General features: G+C 40.0%; 1 protein-coding gene across 1 annotated transcript; it reads right to left on the bottom strand.

Annotated features, from left to right (window-relative positions):
- Window positions 1-2,394: 2,394 nt before the first annotated feature.
- LOC104045362 (cytochrome P450 7A1) lies at window positions 2,395-9,539 on the bottom strand. Its single transcript, XM_009505325.2, has 6 exons — window positions 9,390-9,539; window positions 7,809-8,049; window positions 6,516-7,129; window positions 5,046-5,176; window positions 3,918-4,093; window positions 2,395-3,350 (listed from the first exon to the last, which is right to left on the bottom strand). The coding sequence occupies exons 1-6, from the start codon at window positions 9,467-9,469 to the stop codon at window positions 3,051-3,053; spliced, it is 1,542 nt and encodes a 513-aa protein (XP_009503620.2). The 5' UTR covers window positions 9,470-9,539; the 3' UTR covers window positions 2,395-3,050.
- Between the last annotated feature and the right edge of the window lie 8,901 nt (window positions 9,540-18,440).

Below are 18,440 nucleotides of genomic sequence, written 5' to 3'. Positions count from 1 at the left end.
AAGTTGTTCATCATGTGCATCAATATGTATTACAAATTAAAAAAAATAGTTTTTTAATTGCAAATAGCCTTTTAAGACCATCCGTTTAGATTATTTCTATTAGAAATTTGTAGGGATTTATGCAGGTTGCAATGAAGCACTTTTTGTTCTAGAATATCAACAAATTTAGCATTGACTTCAAAGCCAAACATAAATTTGTAAATAGCAGTCCAGCCTGACAGAACTTCACAATTTTTATTTGCTTGCTCTTCTCTTTTTGGTGTAAAATTGGCTGAAGGCTATAGGCAAAACCTAATGTATTTGTAGCATTTATCTGGTACATTCTGAGCATTAAAGACTGATCTAATCCTCACTGAAAAAAAATACAAAAAAGTAAACATCAGGCAGAAACTGAACCTTCTCCCTGTATGCCTGCTGCCATGAAAACACGTGGCACGGTTCCCCGTAGCTGAACTTCTAGTTAAAATGCTGAAGTCCCTATGAAGGGATTGAAGGAGGAGACAGACCACACCAACACCCTTCCTAATACCTTCTGTAGATCTGCCCATGTGGCAAGTATCCAGAAGGAATGAAAAACTGAGTATAAGAAGGGGAAGATGTAGTAGTTGAGGGAAGAGTACGTTTCAGAGTCCCAGGAGAGAAAACAGGCATCTGACCTAATGCACATGCTGTCAGCATAGTGAGGAAGGCTGGGTAATGAGATTGGGCCAGTCAAGCAAAGCCCTGAGAACAGAATTCCAGTGGACCAGGATTATCACACAGCAGGGGAAGGAGGAAGTGCCAAGTAGTCAATGCAAACATGGAGACGCTGGCTTTTGTATCATCTCCTGTGCTGTCTCTGAGAGCATCGACACTTGGGAATAAAGCCGGTAGCCTCCCCACAATGTTCAGAACTTGATTTTAATCTGCAGGGTGAAGGCTGCGGTGTTTTTACCTTCCTCTCAGTTCTCTACTGTAGGTAGTCCTTGGGTAGCTGAAAGTCAGATCAGCTCTAGAAGCTACCGAATACTTCGATTTCTCATAGACCAAGGGAGCTGAAAGGAAACATTAAAGCACAGTCAGAGCAGTCTGGAGCAGTCAATTTGAAGAAGACAAGAGGATGTAAAAGAAGGCTTAATTTTCCAGGGAACCTAGAATTAGTTTAGCAGTCGTCATCTTATCTTCTGTTATCTGCTGTTGTAATTCTTTGTTGAATTCTTTTTCATCAAGGAAGGGTATTTTGCTTAAAACATTGCATAGCCTTGCTACCCTCAAAAACTGTTGATTTAAGCAATCATGTTAAGCAAATGTTGTTTAAGAAAGGGGGAGTAGGTACTCTAATGGTAGTAATATGTGCCAGGGTGTGTGTAATTATGATGTCAGGCCTTTATCGGTTTTTTAAGTCAGTGCTAACTTACATTGAATGTGGTATAATTTATATAAATCATACAAAAATATAATTGACAGAAGCGTGAAAACAAGTTCTACCTAAAGACTGGATACATCCCTTACCAAGAGAACCAAAGTAATAATTCAAAACCACTTGCATTATACATAATAGTTTAATATTATACATACTGCAAATGGCAATGAATTGGTGTTCTCTGTTCTCCTTTGAAAATGGAGAAAGATATAATAAAATTACAAAGACAATACACAGGTAATAAATAAGCACATGCTACAGAATCTTTTTATTTACCTGTGAATATTTAGCGCGGTGGCTAGTGAGAAGAGAAACGGGTACATAATTTAAAGCAGTCCTAGCACTCAGTTCAAAATCCCATGTTTAGGAAGAGCTCTATCAGCTAGACTGGATGTCTGGCCAGAATGTGAAATCTGAAAATATCTAATAGTCCTGTATCTCGTCTTCTGTGATGAGGCTTACTTTTGAGTCAAGGACAAAAGGTCAGGCCACAAGTCCTTAGAAACATACAAAACCAGGATAACAACAGTATTTTAAGTCCATTTTTTCTTTTCATTGGCAGATGATAAGAAAGCTCTCTCTTTCAGCCTGAAGAGGTTTCATCAAAAAATGGACTTTTATGACACCTCTCCATCCATCATTTGCAGCAGAAAAGGACAGGGATGTTACAGAGAGCCAAATTACATTATCCCTGAAACAACTGTTCTTACAGACATGCCACCACTAAAAGCGAAATGTGTGGGCATACTACCCATGATAACTTTAATGGAATTGGACTGGGAAGACTTAAGGACTGTGACAGATGAAGGCTTATGGAAATATGGAGTTCAGAGAATGGTGCAAAATCCAGCCAGAACCACTGGTGAATATATAGTGGCTATTTACTTATGTCCATATTGGCATTTGAGCTGGCTGTTCTAAAGCTGGCTCAGATGGCTTTGGCATAAATCTTTGAGAATGTTAAGACATTAAAATGACACACAGCCTAGAGATGCATTTGGTTCAGCCAATACCATTTATTTTAATACAGTTACAACTTTCTGAAAAGAAGTATGTTACATGAATATAATACAGGTTTTGCAGTTTCACTAGAACGTGAACATTTTTGTAAATTTTCTTCAAGTCTTATTCTAGTTTTTCATAAAACCATAAAGGTACTTCCCCAGGAAAGTCTCCCCTCCCTGCTGTGAATCTGCCTTTATACAACAGAATTGTTATTTCACCTGTGGGGAGAATCACCATCCCCAACATTGCAATTACAGAAAACTAATAAGTTTTAACTGTAGTTGAATTTTGACAATTACTTTGAATGAGCTGGTGAAAATCTAACTAACTCTGGGAAAGCATTTGCTGACAGAAAAAAAAAAGAACTACTGTACATGCAAATTCAGAATCTTAACTTTCATTTCAGAATGGTTGGTAAAAGGGGTTGGTAAAACATTTGTATCAACACAGTGCATTAAACCCACTGCATGCTGGTACCATAATGGTATACATTATGCATTTTCCATTAGACTGATGAATTAGCATCCTCATATAGATTTTCTCCCAAGACTTGCAACATTTCATTTGCATATATACATAAAATATATATGAAGTATATGTTATCCAGGTGGTTTTTTTTTTATGTATAATGTAAAATACGTATTCATAGACATTTCAGTCTATACCTGAAATCAATGTCATTGGCTGGTTGCAAAACACCCAGTCCTGCACGGGATTGATCTAAAGAAGGACATTGCACATTATTGTCCACAAGCTCTATCTCAAAATATGAAAATATCAAAGCCAAAAATTGTTTAATTTCATGGACAGCAAATAATCTGCCAGGGCATTTTGCTATGCCTGTCCCAAATGGCATATAATAATACTTGAGCTTGCGACCGTTGCGGTAGAAGTCAGTCTTTTCTTCTCCATTCTCATTGAGAAAGCGATCATATTTGAATGTCTGTAATAAAACCCACAAAAGAGTTACTTGACATTTGAATACCTCCAAAAACTAGACAATGCCATTAAGACACAAAATGCAGGCTGGGAAAGAAGAGCCTCTAGCAGTAAGCAGTGCTGCCAGGCCCTATGGTGCTGTTTTGGAGAGCGTAGCCCCTGAGAAGCTCTGGTATGTGGAACACAATCCCAGGTTCTTTTCTGATAACTCTGCTTTTCTTTTTTGACCTCTTAAAATAGGAATTATAACCTGCATCCTCGTTCATACAGCAGAACGGGAAGATCTCTCATTCTATGCCTTTGGGAAAATATTATCCTTATCCTTGTCCTCCCTCAATCACCCCATAATGCTTCCTCACTGAGGAAGGCAGTAAGTAGAAGGCTCTCTGTTTTGCAGATAGTGCTTGCACTGACTTTATTCTTTCTCTTGCCTATCATTATGTCTCCAGGTGTAAGAACAGACTGTCTGGAGGTTAACAGAATACCAGCTATGGGGTGATAAATACTCTATTTAAAGGCATGGTAGCTTCTGCTAGAGCTCAGACTTTAATGCCCTTTGATAAATACTTACCAAGGGATCAGCATAGATTTCTGGATCTAAATGCAGCAGTTGAGGATAGAGAGCTACAATATCATCACTGCGAATGTTGTAAAAATCGTTCTCTAAGTGCAAAGTGAAATCTTCCTTGGCAACTCGGAAAGTCATGGATGCGCTTGATAGCCTCATTGCCTCCTTGATGATGCCGTCTGTAGGGAGAGGAAAAGGAATGATTACCATGGAAATAGTATGTGTATGTCCTTGAGGGAGGTCATGCATTTTGAACTATTTCAAACGCGTTATCAAACCCTGCATTTATTAGATGAAACATTTTAACAATAACTTTCTAAATGCCTAGGAAAGTATCTTTATTTCTTTTTAGCATTATTACCCCTTCTGCAGATAACACTGAGAACATAATCCGCTTTCCCCTAGCAAAAATCTTATAGCTGATGCAACAGAGTATTTGAAAGTGAGACATTTTCACTCTGAGATAAAGAACAAACCAGTCAAAACTGGAAACATAAAAACAATACAAAAAGAAATAGTGCAGTGACCAGGATTTTCTGAAACTTTAAGAGGTGGTGCATAGAAACCATACTCAGAAAAAGTAACTCAGGGTGGTTTTTTTGGTTGTTTTTTCAGTATAAGTTGTTTATATTTTTTTAAAAGCAACAGTAGTTAAAGGCTGACATTTTCAAAACTCTCTGTAACTTGGACGCTTTTGAAAAATGTGCCTGTAATTTGAAAAATATTAAGAAGAAATAGAAGTAATGGTATTAGAAGATACTGCTTCACATCGTAAGAATTGGGATATAAAATTTGGCAACACCCTTTTATTTGATCTGAATTCATTACTAAATAAAATATCATTCTGAATTACCCATGGGTCTCCAATACTATGTTATTAGCTGTGTAGCAGTATTGAAACATGCCATTACCCACAAACAAGTGCTATTCATGTGGATTTGGATACCCTCAGTACCACCTGGGACATTGGGAAGACTGTGTTGGCTATTGCTAAGCAACATATAGGTTTTTGTCCTAGTGTTTGTTGGACAATTCCATAGTCATTCCTTAGCAAGCATTTATATGGTAACTAAGAGAAGACTGTGAAAATTGTGGGGTGGTTTCTGGTACTCCTGCATAAAATAATCATACCTAGTACTGGCATATTATCCAGCTGTTTTCGGTTCAAGGAAATACGTTTGCCATCTAAGCTGATCTTCTCTCCAGCACTTTCCAAAATACTTTGCACTTCTTTGGTAGCAGCTGCCATTGCTTCTGGACTCCTAAGATCAAAAGAGAAGAAGTATAACATAATTTTACACTTAAGAATGCTTTAAAAAGGGGTTTTGCTACTAACTTTCTTCCTGACTATAATTTAGTTTGTTAGCCCAAAAGTACAACATCCTAAAATGGAAATGTTGCAGCAAAATGCTGCAATTACACTTTTTCATGTCTTGGCAAGAGTAGATAGCTTCAAAAAAAGGCGAAGAACCTCAAGTATTTGATTCGGTCTCCAGTGACAAGTGGGACAGAACTGATGTGCGTAACCCAGGTAATAAACAGTCATGTCACTAAAAAGCAATGCCAAGAATAAGAAATAAAACAATCAGTTGTAGATTAGGGAATAGTTCCACTGCAGTTAGAAAGTTTAGGAACAGGATCATAGATCAGTTTTATAACATCACTTATCCTGGGTGATGTCCTGTTATGTGCCTATATTCTGTCTAGCTGAAAAGAATCTTCCTAATACTAAGAGTCCACATAGTATCCTTCACTGTCTAGACTTTCTTACAGATGCAGAATATATAAGCTATAGTGAAATACATCTAGATAATAATACATGACGCAGTAGTGTCTTGATGAAGGCACAATCAATCAGTGTGTTAAAAGACTCCAAGGCCAGAAGACCTAAAGCCAATGCATTCTTGGAACAAAAAGTAATAAAGAACCTCAGATATTAGTATTGGCAGGTAGATATGAGGGTGCAAGACACCGGCTAAATAAAAATGTCAGCAATTTAGATACATACTTAAGAGTTAGTCACACTGTGGTAGGTTATACTCCAGAGAGGCCCACTCTAAAACAGACATTTGATAGTATTATCTGAACTGTGTGCTCCTCTCATAAGTAACAAATTCAACAGCTGCAGTCTATACTGCAACCTCAGAAGGATCTATCAACATATAAACTATTTTCTCTTAAGTATCTGTGAAAACAATAGTGAAGTTAAAGCTCATTTTGCCTGCTCTAGTGAGATGGTCTAAAAACATCTGATTATATTGGAAGCCTTCAATACAATTAATGTTCTAACTGCAACCAGCACTTTCAATGTCATATCATATAGTTTTACTCCAAAGCTTTCTCGACAAAATGTAGCATTGCCCCAGAGTGTTTTTTTTAAGAAAACTTCTACCAAATTGCTCTGCGGTGCCACTACTTGGTCTCAGACAAGTGAAGGGGGTTTCTGTGGAAGACCAGAACAACATGCCACTTTTGTTTTAATGAGAAAGTTTTTTGACACTGATGAGGTATCAAGCAGTGGAATTTGCCTGTATTAATGAACTAGTTTATGGAAGATGATAAACCTGTTTCTTGTTTGGAAACAAGAACATTGGGACTTACTTAAGAAGATAGAACAAGCTCCAAAACGTGGCAGGAATGGTGTTGGCTTGCGAGGCCCAGAGCACCGCCACATGGGTCTTCGCTTTTTCCATGTCATCGAAGGTTGACAGAGTGTCATTCAGAAACATGCGGCGGGTGACAAGCTCAGAGAGGTTGTCCCTCTTCAGGAGGTTCTTGTGGAGGAGTGCCTCTCCCAGCTTCTCGCGTGCACTGTGGGCACTCTTGAAGAGGTGGATCGGCAGCCCCGCCACGAGGGCTGGAAAGATCCTATCAAATTCTTTGAAGTTTTCGAGGGCATTTAGGATATGAGCTCTCTCAGTTTCCTGCTTTGATGATAGATTTTTGTCCTGAGTTGAATTAAATTCTTTACCAAAAAGTGTTAAAAAGCCAGACTCAAACATCACCTGGCAACAGAATGTATAAAGTCCTTCTGTCACCCAGGCGTTAGACTGAAGTTTAGATGTTCTTGACTGCAGCATGACGTATTGCAGGTTTTCCATCATTGCTTCAATGAGGGCATCTAGGGCATTACCTTGAAGGGTTCTAATGAAAGTCTGATGAAAATTTTCAGTGGTGTTTCCCTCTGCTGGGTCAATGCTTCCATGCCCAAAAGCCTGTCATAAAATAAATTGTATGCATGGTAAATAAAGCCTGCCATAACCTTGATGATACAGTCTAACAGAAATTAAAGCCGAAGTATAACTTCATAGGTTACTAGAGGGAAGCATAATAAGGGCTATTAATACTAGAAATGATATTTTCTCAGTGAACCGTAGCAGTTATGTAGGCAAATGAAAACAGAGTTTAATAGATGCTTACAAATAAATGGACATGATTACCTAGACCTTCACTCAACTCTTGCTGACATCAACAGGAGCCTTTTATCTTTCTTCAGTAAGTTTGACTGCATTCCTACTGGGTTGCATCATTTTTTTAAGGCATTAGGACCAAACCTTCCATAGTGGTGCTAAAACCTGAAGAAGGTCTTAGCTTCAGCAAGCTATATTATCATTTTGCAGATGGTGCTAACTGTATTTCTGCTTTAGCAATTTGGGATACTACACGACTAAATAATATCATTCTTGGACAATCCAAATCACTGCAATTTCCTTTCCATTAGGGAAAGGGAAAAAAAGACTCCAAACTCCAATGTTTTAAGCCAACAGAAGTGCAGAAATGTTAACCCAATGATATTTCAAAGGTATAGTTATGCTATAGGGATTAACTGGGTACGTCTGTCCTGCCAGCAGATACTTTGCATGTTAGATATTAAAACAATTTTGAAAGTGGTACCTTGGCAGAAGTAGCAAAATGGAACTTTTTCCAGTCCAGGTGTTTCCCCTGGCGTATCAATGCATGGTATGAAAACGGGTCAGTGAGAAAATGAATGTATTTCCCCGCTACTCGGCAAGTGAAAATGTGGCCATGCTTCTTCTGCTTTTCTCTGAGGAATTCAAGAGGGTTGGCACTGAACTGCAAGGCACAGCCCAGGTATGGCAGGAACCCATTTTCAAGTGGTGGCTCACCTCGTCGCCTAGAAAACAACAAACAAAAGCTGAATTTAGAAGTATGTGTAAAGATCGCTCCTCCAGGACTACCAGGTAAGTAAAATGATGATGCTGGGCTTTTTGTAATGTGAAAAAAAGTAAAAAAAAACCCAACCCAAACCCAAACAAATAGTATATTGAGTAAGCCTGTTGTGAGGCCTATGGTATACGAGAAGGAATAACTTTAACAGCCTGTATTATAATAAACATAATAAAACACAGTCTGATTATGTCGATTCTCTTTTCTCTAGATCAGGAGTGTATTTTTCACTTGTTTAAATGCAACATTGTTGCCACTAGCTAAGGTGCACTGTTACACGATTGTGCCATAAATGAAAAATCCATCCCACTGATATTGTCTGAAATATTTTTGTGCAACAGTATTCTCAGCTCAGTTTGAATACCAAGAGGAATAGCCTTTTGAGTGTAGAAACGTTGTTATTATTGGCATATCCCTTTGGACCAGATCCTGCTGAAAACAGTGGGAATTTTGCCATGATCTTCATTAACTGTAAGAGTTAGTCTTTCAGGCATAGTGTCATTAAGCACATGCTTTAAGCTAAGCATACGCTTTAAGCTAAGCGTGTGCTTAAAGTGAAGCATACGCTTAAATTATATTTTTTATTCTCAGACGGAAAACTACTTTCCTGCATGAGGACACCAGAGCTGCTAAAATAATTTTCAAATAATACTTTAGCTTTTCTAGTAAATTCCTGCTGGCTATTATCTGAAGTTAGCTATTTTCACCTTAACTTTAAACTTTTTAAATTAAAATAAGAAAATGACTGCTGAAAAAAATACAAAATTACAATAGGTAAGCAAATTACTTACTCCTTATGTAAATGTGCAGGTAGGATAAATGCTTTCAAGGAATATGTATTTGACATAGTAAGGTACATAAATATTATCTGTATTAAACTGTGCAACTAGATATGACAGACTGATATTATGAAAATGTTCATAAGTAGGTATTAAACTATAATTAGATACAAGTAGGTATTAGCTGTGATTACAATGCAGGTAAAACTATTGCCCAGTACTTTAGAAAATCAGAACATGCATATTCATATCTTATTTACCTCATTTATGCATTGATTTGTACCTACAGCTCTATCTAGGCGTCACCTCACTATTATTAAAAAGCCCATACACACAAATTCTGTTATAAAATAAATCTCTCACAAGCAAACTACAGTGTTGCCTGTGCTATCCAGCATCTGTCCATATCGTAATCTTCAGATTACAGTTTTTTTAGTTATATACACAGTATATTTGAGAGGAGTAAAGGCTAGGTACACTAAGATGCATTTACAAATAGATTCCTTACCTCCTTCTCCTCCCTAGAAGAAACCAAAACCCACAACAGAGCATTATCACGATTCCCCAGATCCATGATGCTATGAACATTCCTGGTAATGCCCAAAAACTTCCAAGTGGAAAACGGGTAAGTAACAGTATGGCAGGAGAGGTGACTGAGAATGATGCAGAAGCCAGGCCATGGTTTATATACAGTAGGTGCACCACTGTATCATTGCATTCAGTCAACCTAGCAAGCTATTGATTAACCATTTCTGGAGAGAACTTGTTTTGTCTCTGTTCTGACATCTTTCTGCAGAGAGCTTCGCTGGATTGATGTAGACAGTTGCAGACGTGGCCTTGAGCTGATGTCACATATCAGTAGTGGTTCCAAAGTAATCAGACAGCTGTAATAGTTGATATTTTGAAGGTCAATCAGGTGTGTTTTCATCTATCCTGCAGATTTACCAATTGCAGTTTATAGTTCAAGTTTAGCAATATATGAAGTGGCTACTGACAGGTGTCCAGAGGGTTCAGACTGGGCTGAATGGTGGCTGCAGCTCCTGTTGTCCTTTAGCTGCCAGCCTGCTCATCCACTCCCCTCTCCTTCTGGTGGGACTGCCTTGGCTCTGGTGTGCCACTGCAAGAGGGAACAGTGGGGGCTTTGGCTGCAGGTAAAAGGATGGCTGCAGTGATGGACTTACTCTTTCCAACAATGTTTCTCTGGTAGAAAGGGAAAAATGGGCTTTCTGTAAAGCAGCATGTGAGACGAGAAAGCAGGATTAGTCAGCCATACTGGTCCTTGAAACACCTTTTACTCTCCCATTTAAATCTTCTGCTTTCTGCCTTTGCTCCAAGATGTACAGCACCAATTCAGTCAGCTTTGCAGCCTTGGAATAGAGTCCTGTTTCATAAAATCTCTGAAAAAATTTATTGAATTTTCAGCACTTAGAGTACCAAGCCCCCACGCCTTTTTTTCTCTAATTTAGTCCCTCTACTTAAATATTCCCCTATGTACCCATTTTCTCATATCATCCACATTTAGTTCTGCCATGCCCTGTCCGTACATTGCTAAGTCCTTTCTGATGTTCTGTGTAGGCGTATTCCTAGCCCTGAAGAGGTGTCACTTCAAGTATAAGTGCTGAAGAGTGGCCAGGGAACAACAAGAGAGTAAAATATTGCTAATTCAGGGGGGAAATAATCTAGATGGGGAAAAAGAAGACCTGTGTGGGAGAGAGGACTGGGGGACCAACTGCAAAGGGCCAAATGGGGAGATTGGAACAAAAAGTCTACTAGCGGTGGGCTGGAGCTAATCCAGGCATAAAGTAACTGCTGGAGGTATTGCAGCTGCCCAAAGGTCGGTGCTGGGAGCACTTCTGGACATGCTCTGATTTGGTAGAGAGTATGCGAAGCTTCTCCTTGCTGTTTTCCCTCAAGGCTAAGCTGTGGGGAGTTGGAGAGCACTTCTGGTGCTCAGAAGAGAGAAAAGGGTAATCTGGGATTAATTTAGTAGTCATTAAATAGAAAACCCCTCTTGAGTTTCAATTAAAAACTTCAAGAAAGTTAAGGGAAAAGTCATGAGGGCTGTGTTGCTTCTTGTTTGAAATGAACAAGTACCATGACCAGCTTGCATAGTGAGGGTTGCTGGATGGCCATTGAAAAAAAGGGAACAGCTGTGTTATTCCTCTTAGGATGCTAGTTTAATCACTTCAGAGTAACCCTTTTTACCTTTCTGTTGCTAACTAGTGAGGGTTCAAACATTGCCTTGCCCCTAGCATCTGGCATTAAGCCATTGAGGACGCAGCTCAGGTAGCATACAGTGATGTCTCATTAGTCAGTAGGGCCTAATATGTTTCTAAGAGAGAAACTAATGGGTTTTAGTCACTTTTTCAGGCTCACTTTTGTACCAGTTTTTCTTCGTGTCCCTACAGCTGTATGATAAAAACATAAAGATTTGGACTTTTTCACCAAAGTCTGCCACTTTGAGCAATACACTGAAGGCATCGAGATGCAAATGTGGTAGATGGGAATATTGTCCTGGCTTCAAACCAAGGAAGGCAGTGAGGCATGGGATAGGTCTGTGCGAACGCCATTACGTTTGAGGCAATTTTTAAGTTTCTATACTGAAGAAAAAAACTTTTACAGCATTGAGATTTGCCCTCAATCTAATCGTCAACTCCTTTTGGGTGTCAGTTCAAGATCCAGCCCCCCACCCCATTTCCAATTAAGCACAGGTGTTTCTTACATTTTCCTAGAAAACCTGCTTTTTCATCAGCTGGATTTAGCCTGTTATAACAGACCTGCTTTATAAAACCCACGCTTTCCTGCTTGTTTCCATTACAAAAATGTCAATTCTGGGTGTCATCTTTGACTACTTCCTATCTTCATCCTAAACAAGTGTGATCATTTTATTGTGTTTGTGCCTAATTCTTATTGCATGTGTAGGTCTTGGCCTTTTTATGTCCAAAGCACACTGAATAAGAAAGTTGGAAGCTTCTGTCAGTTTTGTATCTAATACACAGGAATAACCTTTAACCAGCAACCAGAGTAACTTCTCTAAAGGTGCCCACTTTCTTTCTCTTTTTGATTTGTACATATATAATAGTACTTAAAGTGAAACCAGAAGTAGGCAGAGAACAGGAGCTTCTTGGCAGCCTGCCTTAAAGAATTGCTCTTTCTGTCAGGAAAATCAAATGTATCCCCTCTTTTCCATTTAAGAAACATTTATGTGGCAGCACCCTTAATAAATAACTATTATGACAGAACAGAGTCACTCTCACATAGTTTGAGGTTCTTCCTAGTCCTAGATTATCTCCCACCTAGTTTCTTAAATGGGCCAATCCACAGCCCCGAAGCCAGCCAGTACTGTAGTAGGCTGGAGCCTGTGACATACGTCTTGGTGATAACTGTAAGCAGGAGAGTTGTCTGCCACAGATACTCCCCCAAATTCAGCAGATGAGAAATATGATTCTCCTTTCATTTATATCAGTGGGTATTAGGTTTCCCTGATTTTTTACAGCACCACTTGGGTTCCCTGATGTTCTGGGTATGGTATTTTGGTGTTCCTCAGTTTCAGACAGACAGAGACACAACATCTGGCTGGGTCCGATTTCCCACTGCCAAAGCTCAGGCAGTTGCACCAATTACAGCAGGGTTTGGAGGAACCATGTTGTCCCACTGACTGACAGATATTACATTTACTGCAGCACAGTGTGTGCTGTGTATGAGGTTGGCTCTCTTGCCCCACCCCAAAAGAGCAACGCATAAGAGTTATGGATGCAGTCAGAAAAAACAAGCTGATTCATTTTGCCTTGGCTTTGTGAAGCAGACTCCTGGAATTGTTGGGTTAATAGTAGGACTCTGAGGAGTGGGTAGGGAGAGACCCTACCGTTGAGTCACAAGGTTCAGACAGGACCCCTTTGCTTTCTAAACACCTTCTCCGAGAGGAGCCTAGGTGCGGCTAAATCCACTCTTAGTCTCAGACTTGGTCAATGGTTTATTTTCTAAGGATTGTAGAAGTAACCACTCATCAGAGTATTTTTTGTTAGTAACTAATTTGGCAGATGTCCAGGCCAGTCACTTTCAATGAGAATGGTCACGACTAGATTAATGAATAGTGCAATTTATTAAAATAACAGATACACAGGTTCTTTGGATTACCAGTGATAAGATTTCTGGTTACAAGACACACATAAATACCAAAGATATGAGTACACTGCTAGGCGACAAGTATGCTAAAAAAATATGAAGCAACTCTAATACATTTAAAGTGACTCTACAGATGTTTCCAATCTTACCCAAAGGCGTCCCAATGGGGGGGAAGAGAGGCTCAGCCCGTCGACTGGTCCCAGAAGTCAGAGTGGTACGCGATGGTATCTTCCCTAACACCTTCTTTCTCTTCACACATTTTATACTATTTTTTGTCTTTCAGGTGGAGCTTGACTGACTCTAGTCATACATACCTTTATTATGATTGGTATAAAATGTCCTCGCTTTACTTTTAAAGGTGTAGACTAGAAAAATTCAAAGCGCGTGCCCAGTGATGGGTGGTCACAACTTAGACACAGGTAGCTTTTGGGATGGAGGTGTGTTCTGGTATTATAATGATATTATAATGAGCAAAGTTCACCAAAAGGACAGCATTCAGTCAAAAGCATGACGGACTGTTGGCCCAGGGTAGCAAATAGGCAGCGTACCAGCTCCATGATACCTCCAGTTCCCATTTATCACAGAGCCTGGCTGCGATGCCTCCGCACCGCTCCACCCTCCAGACAACTCCTCTTAGAGTCAGTACGCCAAGTTCTCCTGGCATTGCTGACATCTACGGTTACTAGGGAACTTCTGTGGAATGGATTCCTCACATATCAGCTGCAGTTCACCCTGCAAGCTTCTTCAATGCTGTTCCTTTTCTAAAAACATAAGTTTAGTTTCTAAGTCACCTCTAGCGATTATTCCACAGGCATAAATGGTAAGAAGAATATTAGTGCAAAGAATTTACATGACTTGGGCTCAAGACTTACCTCAGGCCAATGACACCAGAAGGAATAAAGCACCACGTATCTTTGAATGTATAAGCCTTTGTCATCACAGGTTTGAATATGGGTGTTCATCCCTTAGGAACAGTGGAGAAACTCAGCATTGCATTGGATGGTAGTTAGAAAATGGAAAACATTTTATCAGCTGTCATCTTTTGGTTAAGCCCTAGCACATACTAAGCTAGAACCAGTCCAAAAAGAGCAATAGCAGTATGCTGACATTTTACCCAGCCACTTCCACCTCAGCCCATCTGCAAGGTCAGCAGACATACAGCTCTGCTTGTGTCTTCAGGGACAGGATTTGTGTCAACACTGATGCGGAGTTACATTGCACCACTTTCCCCAAAAGGGCACCAAGACATTTTTCACCTAGATATGCCCGCTGGCTCTGGGCAGTAGCTGCCAGGAGCACTCTTATCTATCACCTCTGCTCCAGTCGGTGAAGCATGTTTGGTCATGGCCTCCACAGAGCCAATACTGTTCCCATAAAGCAAATAGGCCCAGCTTACTTCTGGAGAGGACCTGCAATGATTCCTGAAGCCTAAGAGAAGCCTTCTGGCTTGCTTCATACGGCTGCTCAGAAACAACTCACTAACCATCCGAACCTCAGCTTTATCTCATATGTTGTAGCTAGATGGCTTTCATTAGTCATGACCCACATGGTATTAAAAGAGACATTAATAGATAGGCCAAGCTGAAGTTAGTGATTTTTTCCAGGGTTCTTGATGTCTTCATAACTCATGATCACTGGTATGCAGAAGGATGTGATGGAATTACAAGAGGCTGTTGATTACATTTGCCAGTAAATAGCAAATTCACACACAGCTAACTATAAAACCTGTTTATACACTGGAAGTAAATAAGAGGTACACCATATAACGTAATGATTGACTTTTTTTCTCTTGCATGTGTTGCGAGAACTGCATTAATATCTTTCCTCAACATATGAAAAACACTGAAACCACACAAAAAACAGCTCAGCAGTGTGAAGGCAGCCCTGCAGTTCACAGAGCAGGAGAGGTCTGACGTGCCAAAGCCAGGAGATGCAATTGCAGCTACAAAACATTTCTGCAGCTGTGAAGTATGTAAAAGGTATCTCAGAAAGGTGGAGCAATATGAAAGGAAAGCCTGAACAAAAAGTTGCATAGCGTACCTGCTAGTAGTAGCTCAGAACCTTTTGCAGCCAGAAAATTGCTAATAAATAATTATATGTCACCACCTACTGGTAAACCTCTGTGAATGGCACTTGTGTGTTGTGTTCTACAGCAGTCATTGAACTGTGCTATTCAGTATTCGTTTCTTGTTTCTATAAAACAAAAATGGTATTTATTCTACGTGCCTATGTATTTTTCTTTGTATTTACATACAAGTAAAGCTGTCATACTACTAGTTTCTGGGGAAGAGTGACTTAGGTTTGTTCAGAGTGTGGGGGTTTTGGAGGCTGTGGATTGCTGTCTGTGCTGATATGCTGGGTAAGACCGCTGAGGTTCCTGAGGGCCAAACTGAAAACCTGGCTTTTCTGGGGTCACTGCGAATGTTGCCATTGACTTCAACAGAATCGCGGTTGTGCTCTTCTCCAGCCATGAGAAGCAGCTATTTTTGGAGAGAAATGATGGCTGTCATCACACAGGATCCTGTACCGAGGGGACAGTCCAGAAACTGAAGATCCTTGTCCAGCACCAGTGTTGACTTGACACAGCCACCATGTGTCTAGAAACTGGAAAGCATCAGCACTACTCCAGGCACAGAGGAGTGAATGCTGTACTTTGCCTTCTGCAAAATTTGTGAGTCACCTGGCTCCAGGAAAATGGCATGCTCAGGTTTCTTTTTTATTATAATTATTTATTTTTTGGTAGATTGTTTGAATATAGTATGGTAGTTGTACCACTCTTTAGTAATCTGATATCTTTGTGATATCTTTGACCCTCTCATTTTTTTTCATGACGAAGCACTCTGCATATCCAATGCCTTGTATTTGCATTAGGATAATCAACATTGGTGGGTTGTAAAGTTGGACAGGCTTAGGAACTGGGTTTATCTGCATCCTGTTTCAGGACAGTTGCCCCTATTTATAGTATGGACAGAGATTTTCTCTAATGACCAAGTTAATATTTACATATTTATCTCAGAGTATCCTCTGAATGTGCTCATATATCAACTAATGAACTTTGCTTCCTTACACCATATCAGTTCATTTTCTCTCTGGGATTTTCTTTGTTCTTTTGGAATGTCAATTCAAAATTTAGTCACTTTTCCATCAAAACCTGGAATTTAAAATGCTACTATCTTTCCTTTAATATCAAGCATTATAAACTAAAACTCATTAACAAATACCATCCTTTCATTTAAATGAGAGTATTTTAATAATATGTTGCATTCTGGCATGACAGGTTTCCTTAAAACTGTAGAAAAGGGAACTACTAAACCTGTGGTTGCTGGTAACAATTGAGAGTATTAAGATTTAAATAAGTTACTTTTTTCTAGGTATCGCAGAGAAGAAACCGTAAAGAAAGAGAGCAATTATGAAAGCAGAGACAAAAGAGAACTGAGATGGGAACCCAAGCAGGGAAAGGAAATGGATGCAAAATAAACCATGAGGAGTTATAACTGCTCACTCAGTGCAGCAAACTGCATCTTCTTAAAGCAGTATTTTTTTTTAAACTCTGGAGTTGAATCATATCATTTGATAGCAAAACAGCAGCTTCTATATTATCCTATTGCACCTAAAAGCCTAATTGCAGGTACTCAAAATACTGAACAGGGAGAAATCAAAGCTCAGATGTGATTACAAAAATTATGCAGCTCACTACTACCAGGTAATTATTTGGAGAAAGGTAGTTAGGTAACAAGCCAGTAGAAGATTACTACAGTACAATTGTCTGGATGAACATGACAAGCTATTCTGGGCTGCCCCAGCAGATGGAGCAGGGAACGTAACAGCACCTTCTGCCTCACTTTCCTTTTCTTTGCGTTTCTTATGCTGCTGCTTTTTCTTTTTTTTAAAAAAAAAAAAAAAAAACAAGAAACTGCGCCGTCCTGTCTCCCACATACTACTGTAGCTTACTAATTGCTCTTTTGTAACTTGTTTCATAGTTTCATCTGCCTGAGCTACCCATCCATTAAGTGTAGCTCTAAATTAATGCCTGCTACTTCATCATACTCACAACTCGCTTTATGACTCCCTATAGAAGCCATGGGGATTGAGATGTTGGAAGGTCCTGATATGTCCAAGTCTATGTGAGCCGTAGCAAGTGGTGTGAGGCAATAGGAGTGGATATGTAGAATGAAATGGTGCTGAAGACCTGATGTCCACTCTGTCTGTATTTTTTTTTTCTTCTGTCTTCACACTAGCTCTCTGGCCCAATGGGCTGAATACTTACCAGCAGAACAGACTAGGTTTCCTCCTGTATTGCAAAGGCTTACATTCTTCTAAAATAAAAAAATGCTCTTTGTGAAGTCCAAGCCTGCCTCACCAAATACAAACCAAAGCATTGTAAGAAGGGATATCTGGAAGGTTTGCTTTGCACTCCTGATCCAAAGTAAAATATTAAAATATGTATGCCTAAGTTTATTTCTACAAAGATATGTAAGACCTTCCCCCCTTTTACTTACATATCCAAGTAAGATACTATTGCATGTGTCTTGCTGGACAGCTAAATCTAATGATTGTCAGGGAAAAGATAAAAAGCTGGCCAAGCATGTCAAAGCAAAGGCTCCAAATCAGCAAAGAGGCTCAGCCATCAACAAGAAAGCACCAAACCCTTTCACAGATACCCTGGCTGTTGGTTTAGCAGACACCTTAAATGGAGACTGAAGGACAGTAAGGGAGAAGGGTTGTTTTGCTGTTCTCCCCTCCAAGGCAGCCATCTAGATGGAACTAATCTGGTTTTAGGTTTAACAGACTGGAAGACAGGCTTTGGCAACATAGTAGAAGGCAAAGCCTGGCTGGCCAGTTTGTAAAGGACTGGGCAGACACGTAAGAAAATATTAAAAATAACCAGTGACACCAGTACTTATTCTGTAAGATTCTTCAGAACCATTCTGTTGTTTACGGCTACTTCCATCTCCTCTGTGCAGGTGCTGGTATCTCTATGGTCCTGTAGACTGGGTTTGTGGCAGTTCAACAAACCTCGCATCAGGTTGCTGAGAGGTTGGCTACGCGCTCCTTTTGCTCCTGAAGTGATTGCCCTGGGCAGTGTCATCTTCCATCGCTGCAGTACGGAAGGAAATCAAAAGGTCCACTACTTTACTGGCTGGGTGCCATTTCGGCTGGAAGCCAGCTTGGAGCCTGTAGTCACAGTGGGGACTTTTCCTTCAGGCTGTGGCCACTGCAGATCTAAGGGGAGACAGAGGCCATCAGGGAACCAGTAGTTGGAAACCCATCAAGGAGTTCGCCTTGATGGTGATTTCAGCGACTATTGTGGCCACTCTGGGATGGGAGAAGTCTCTAGAAGCTTAGGGGAAATGGAGAAGCTGGATTAACAATGCCAGCTGGAAAGAATCCACAGCCTGGAGTTCCTGGGGGCTGCCTGGTGGGCAGAGAGAAG

Source organism: Phalacrocorax carbo, chromosome 2, assembly GCF_963921805.1.
Source record: "Phalacrocorax carbo chromosome 2, bPhaCar2.1, whole genome shotgun sequence".
NCBI classification, from domain to species: domain Eukaryota; kingdom Metazoa; phylum Chordata; class Aves; order Suliformes; family Phalacrocoracidae; genus Phalacrocorax; species Phalacrocorax carbo.
Note: the sequence above shows the minus strand (reverse complement) of the source record. Positions and strands in the feature narration are given on the sequence as shown.

Excerpts from the sequence above, each read along its gene's own strand:
- LOC104045362 (XM_009505325.2), bottom strand. The coding sequence starts at position 9,469 with ATGTTCATAGCATCATGGATCTGGGGAATCGTGATAATGCTCTGTTGT. Across the intron at positions 5,177-6,515 it reads AGCTTGTTCTATCTTCTTAA|GAGTCCAGAAGCAATGGCAG; the intron begins GTAAGTCCCAAT and ends TTTTGATCTTAG. Across the intron at positions 4,094-5,045 it reads GGATAATATGCCAGTACTAG|ACGGCATCATCAAGGAGGCA; the intron begins GTATGATTATTT and ends CTCTCCCTACAG.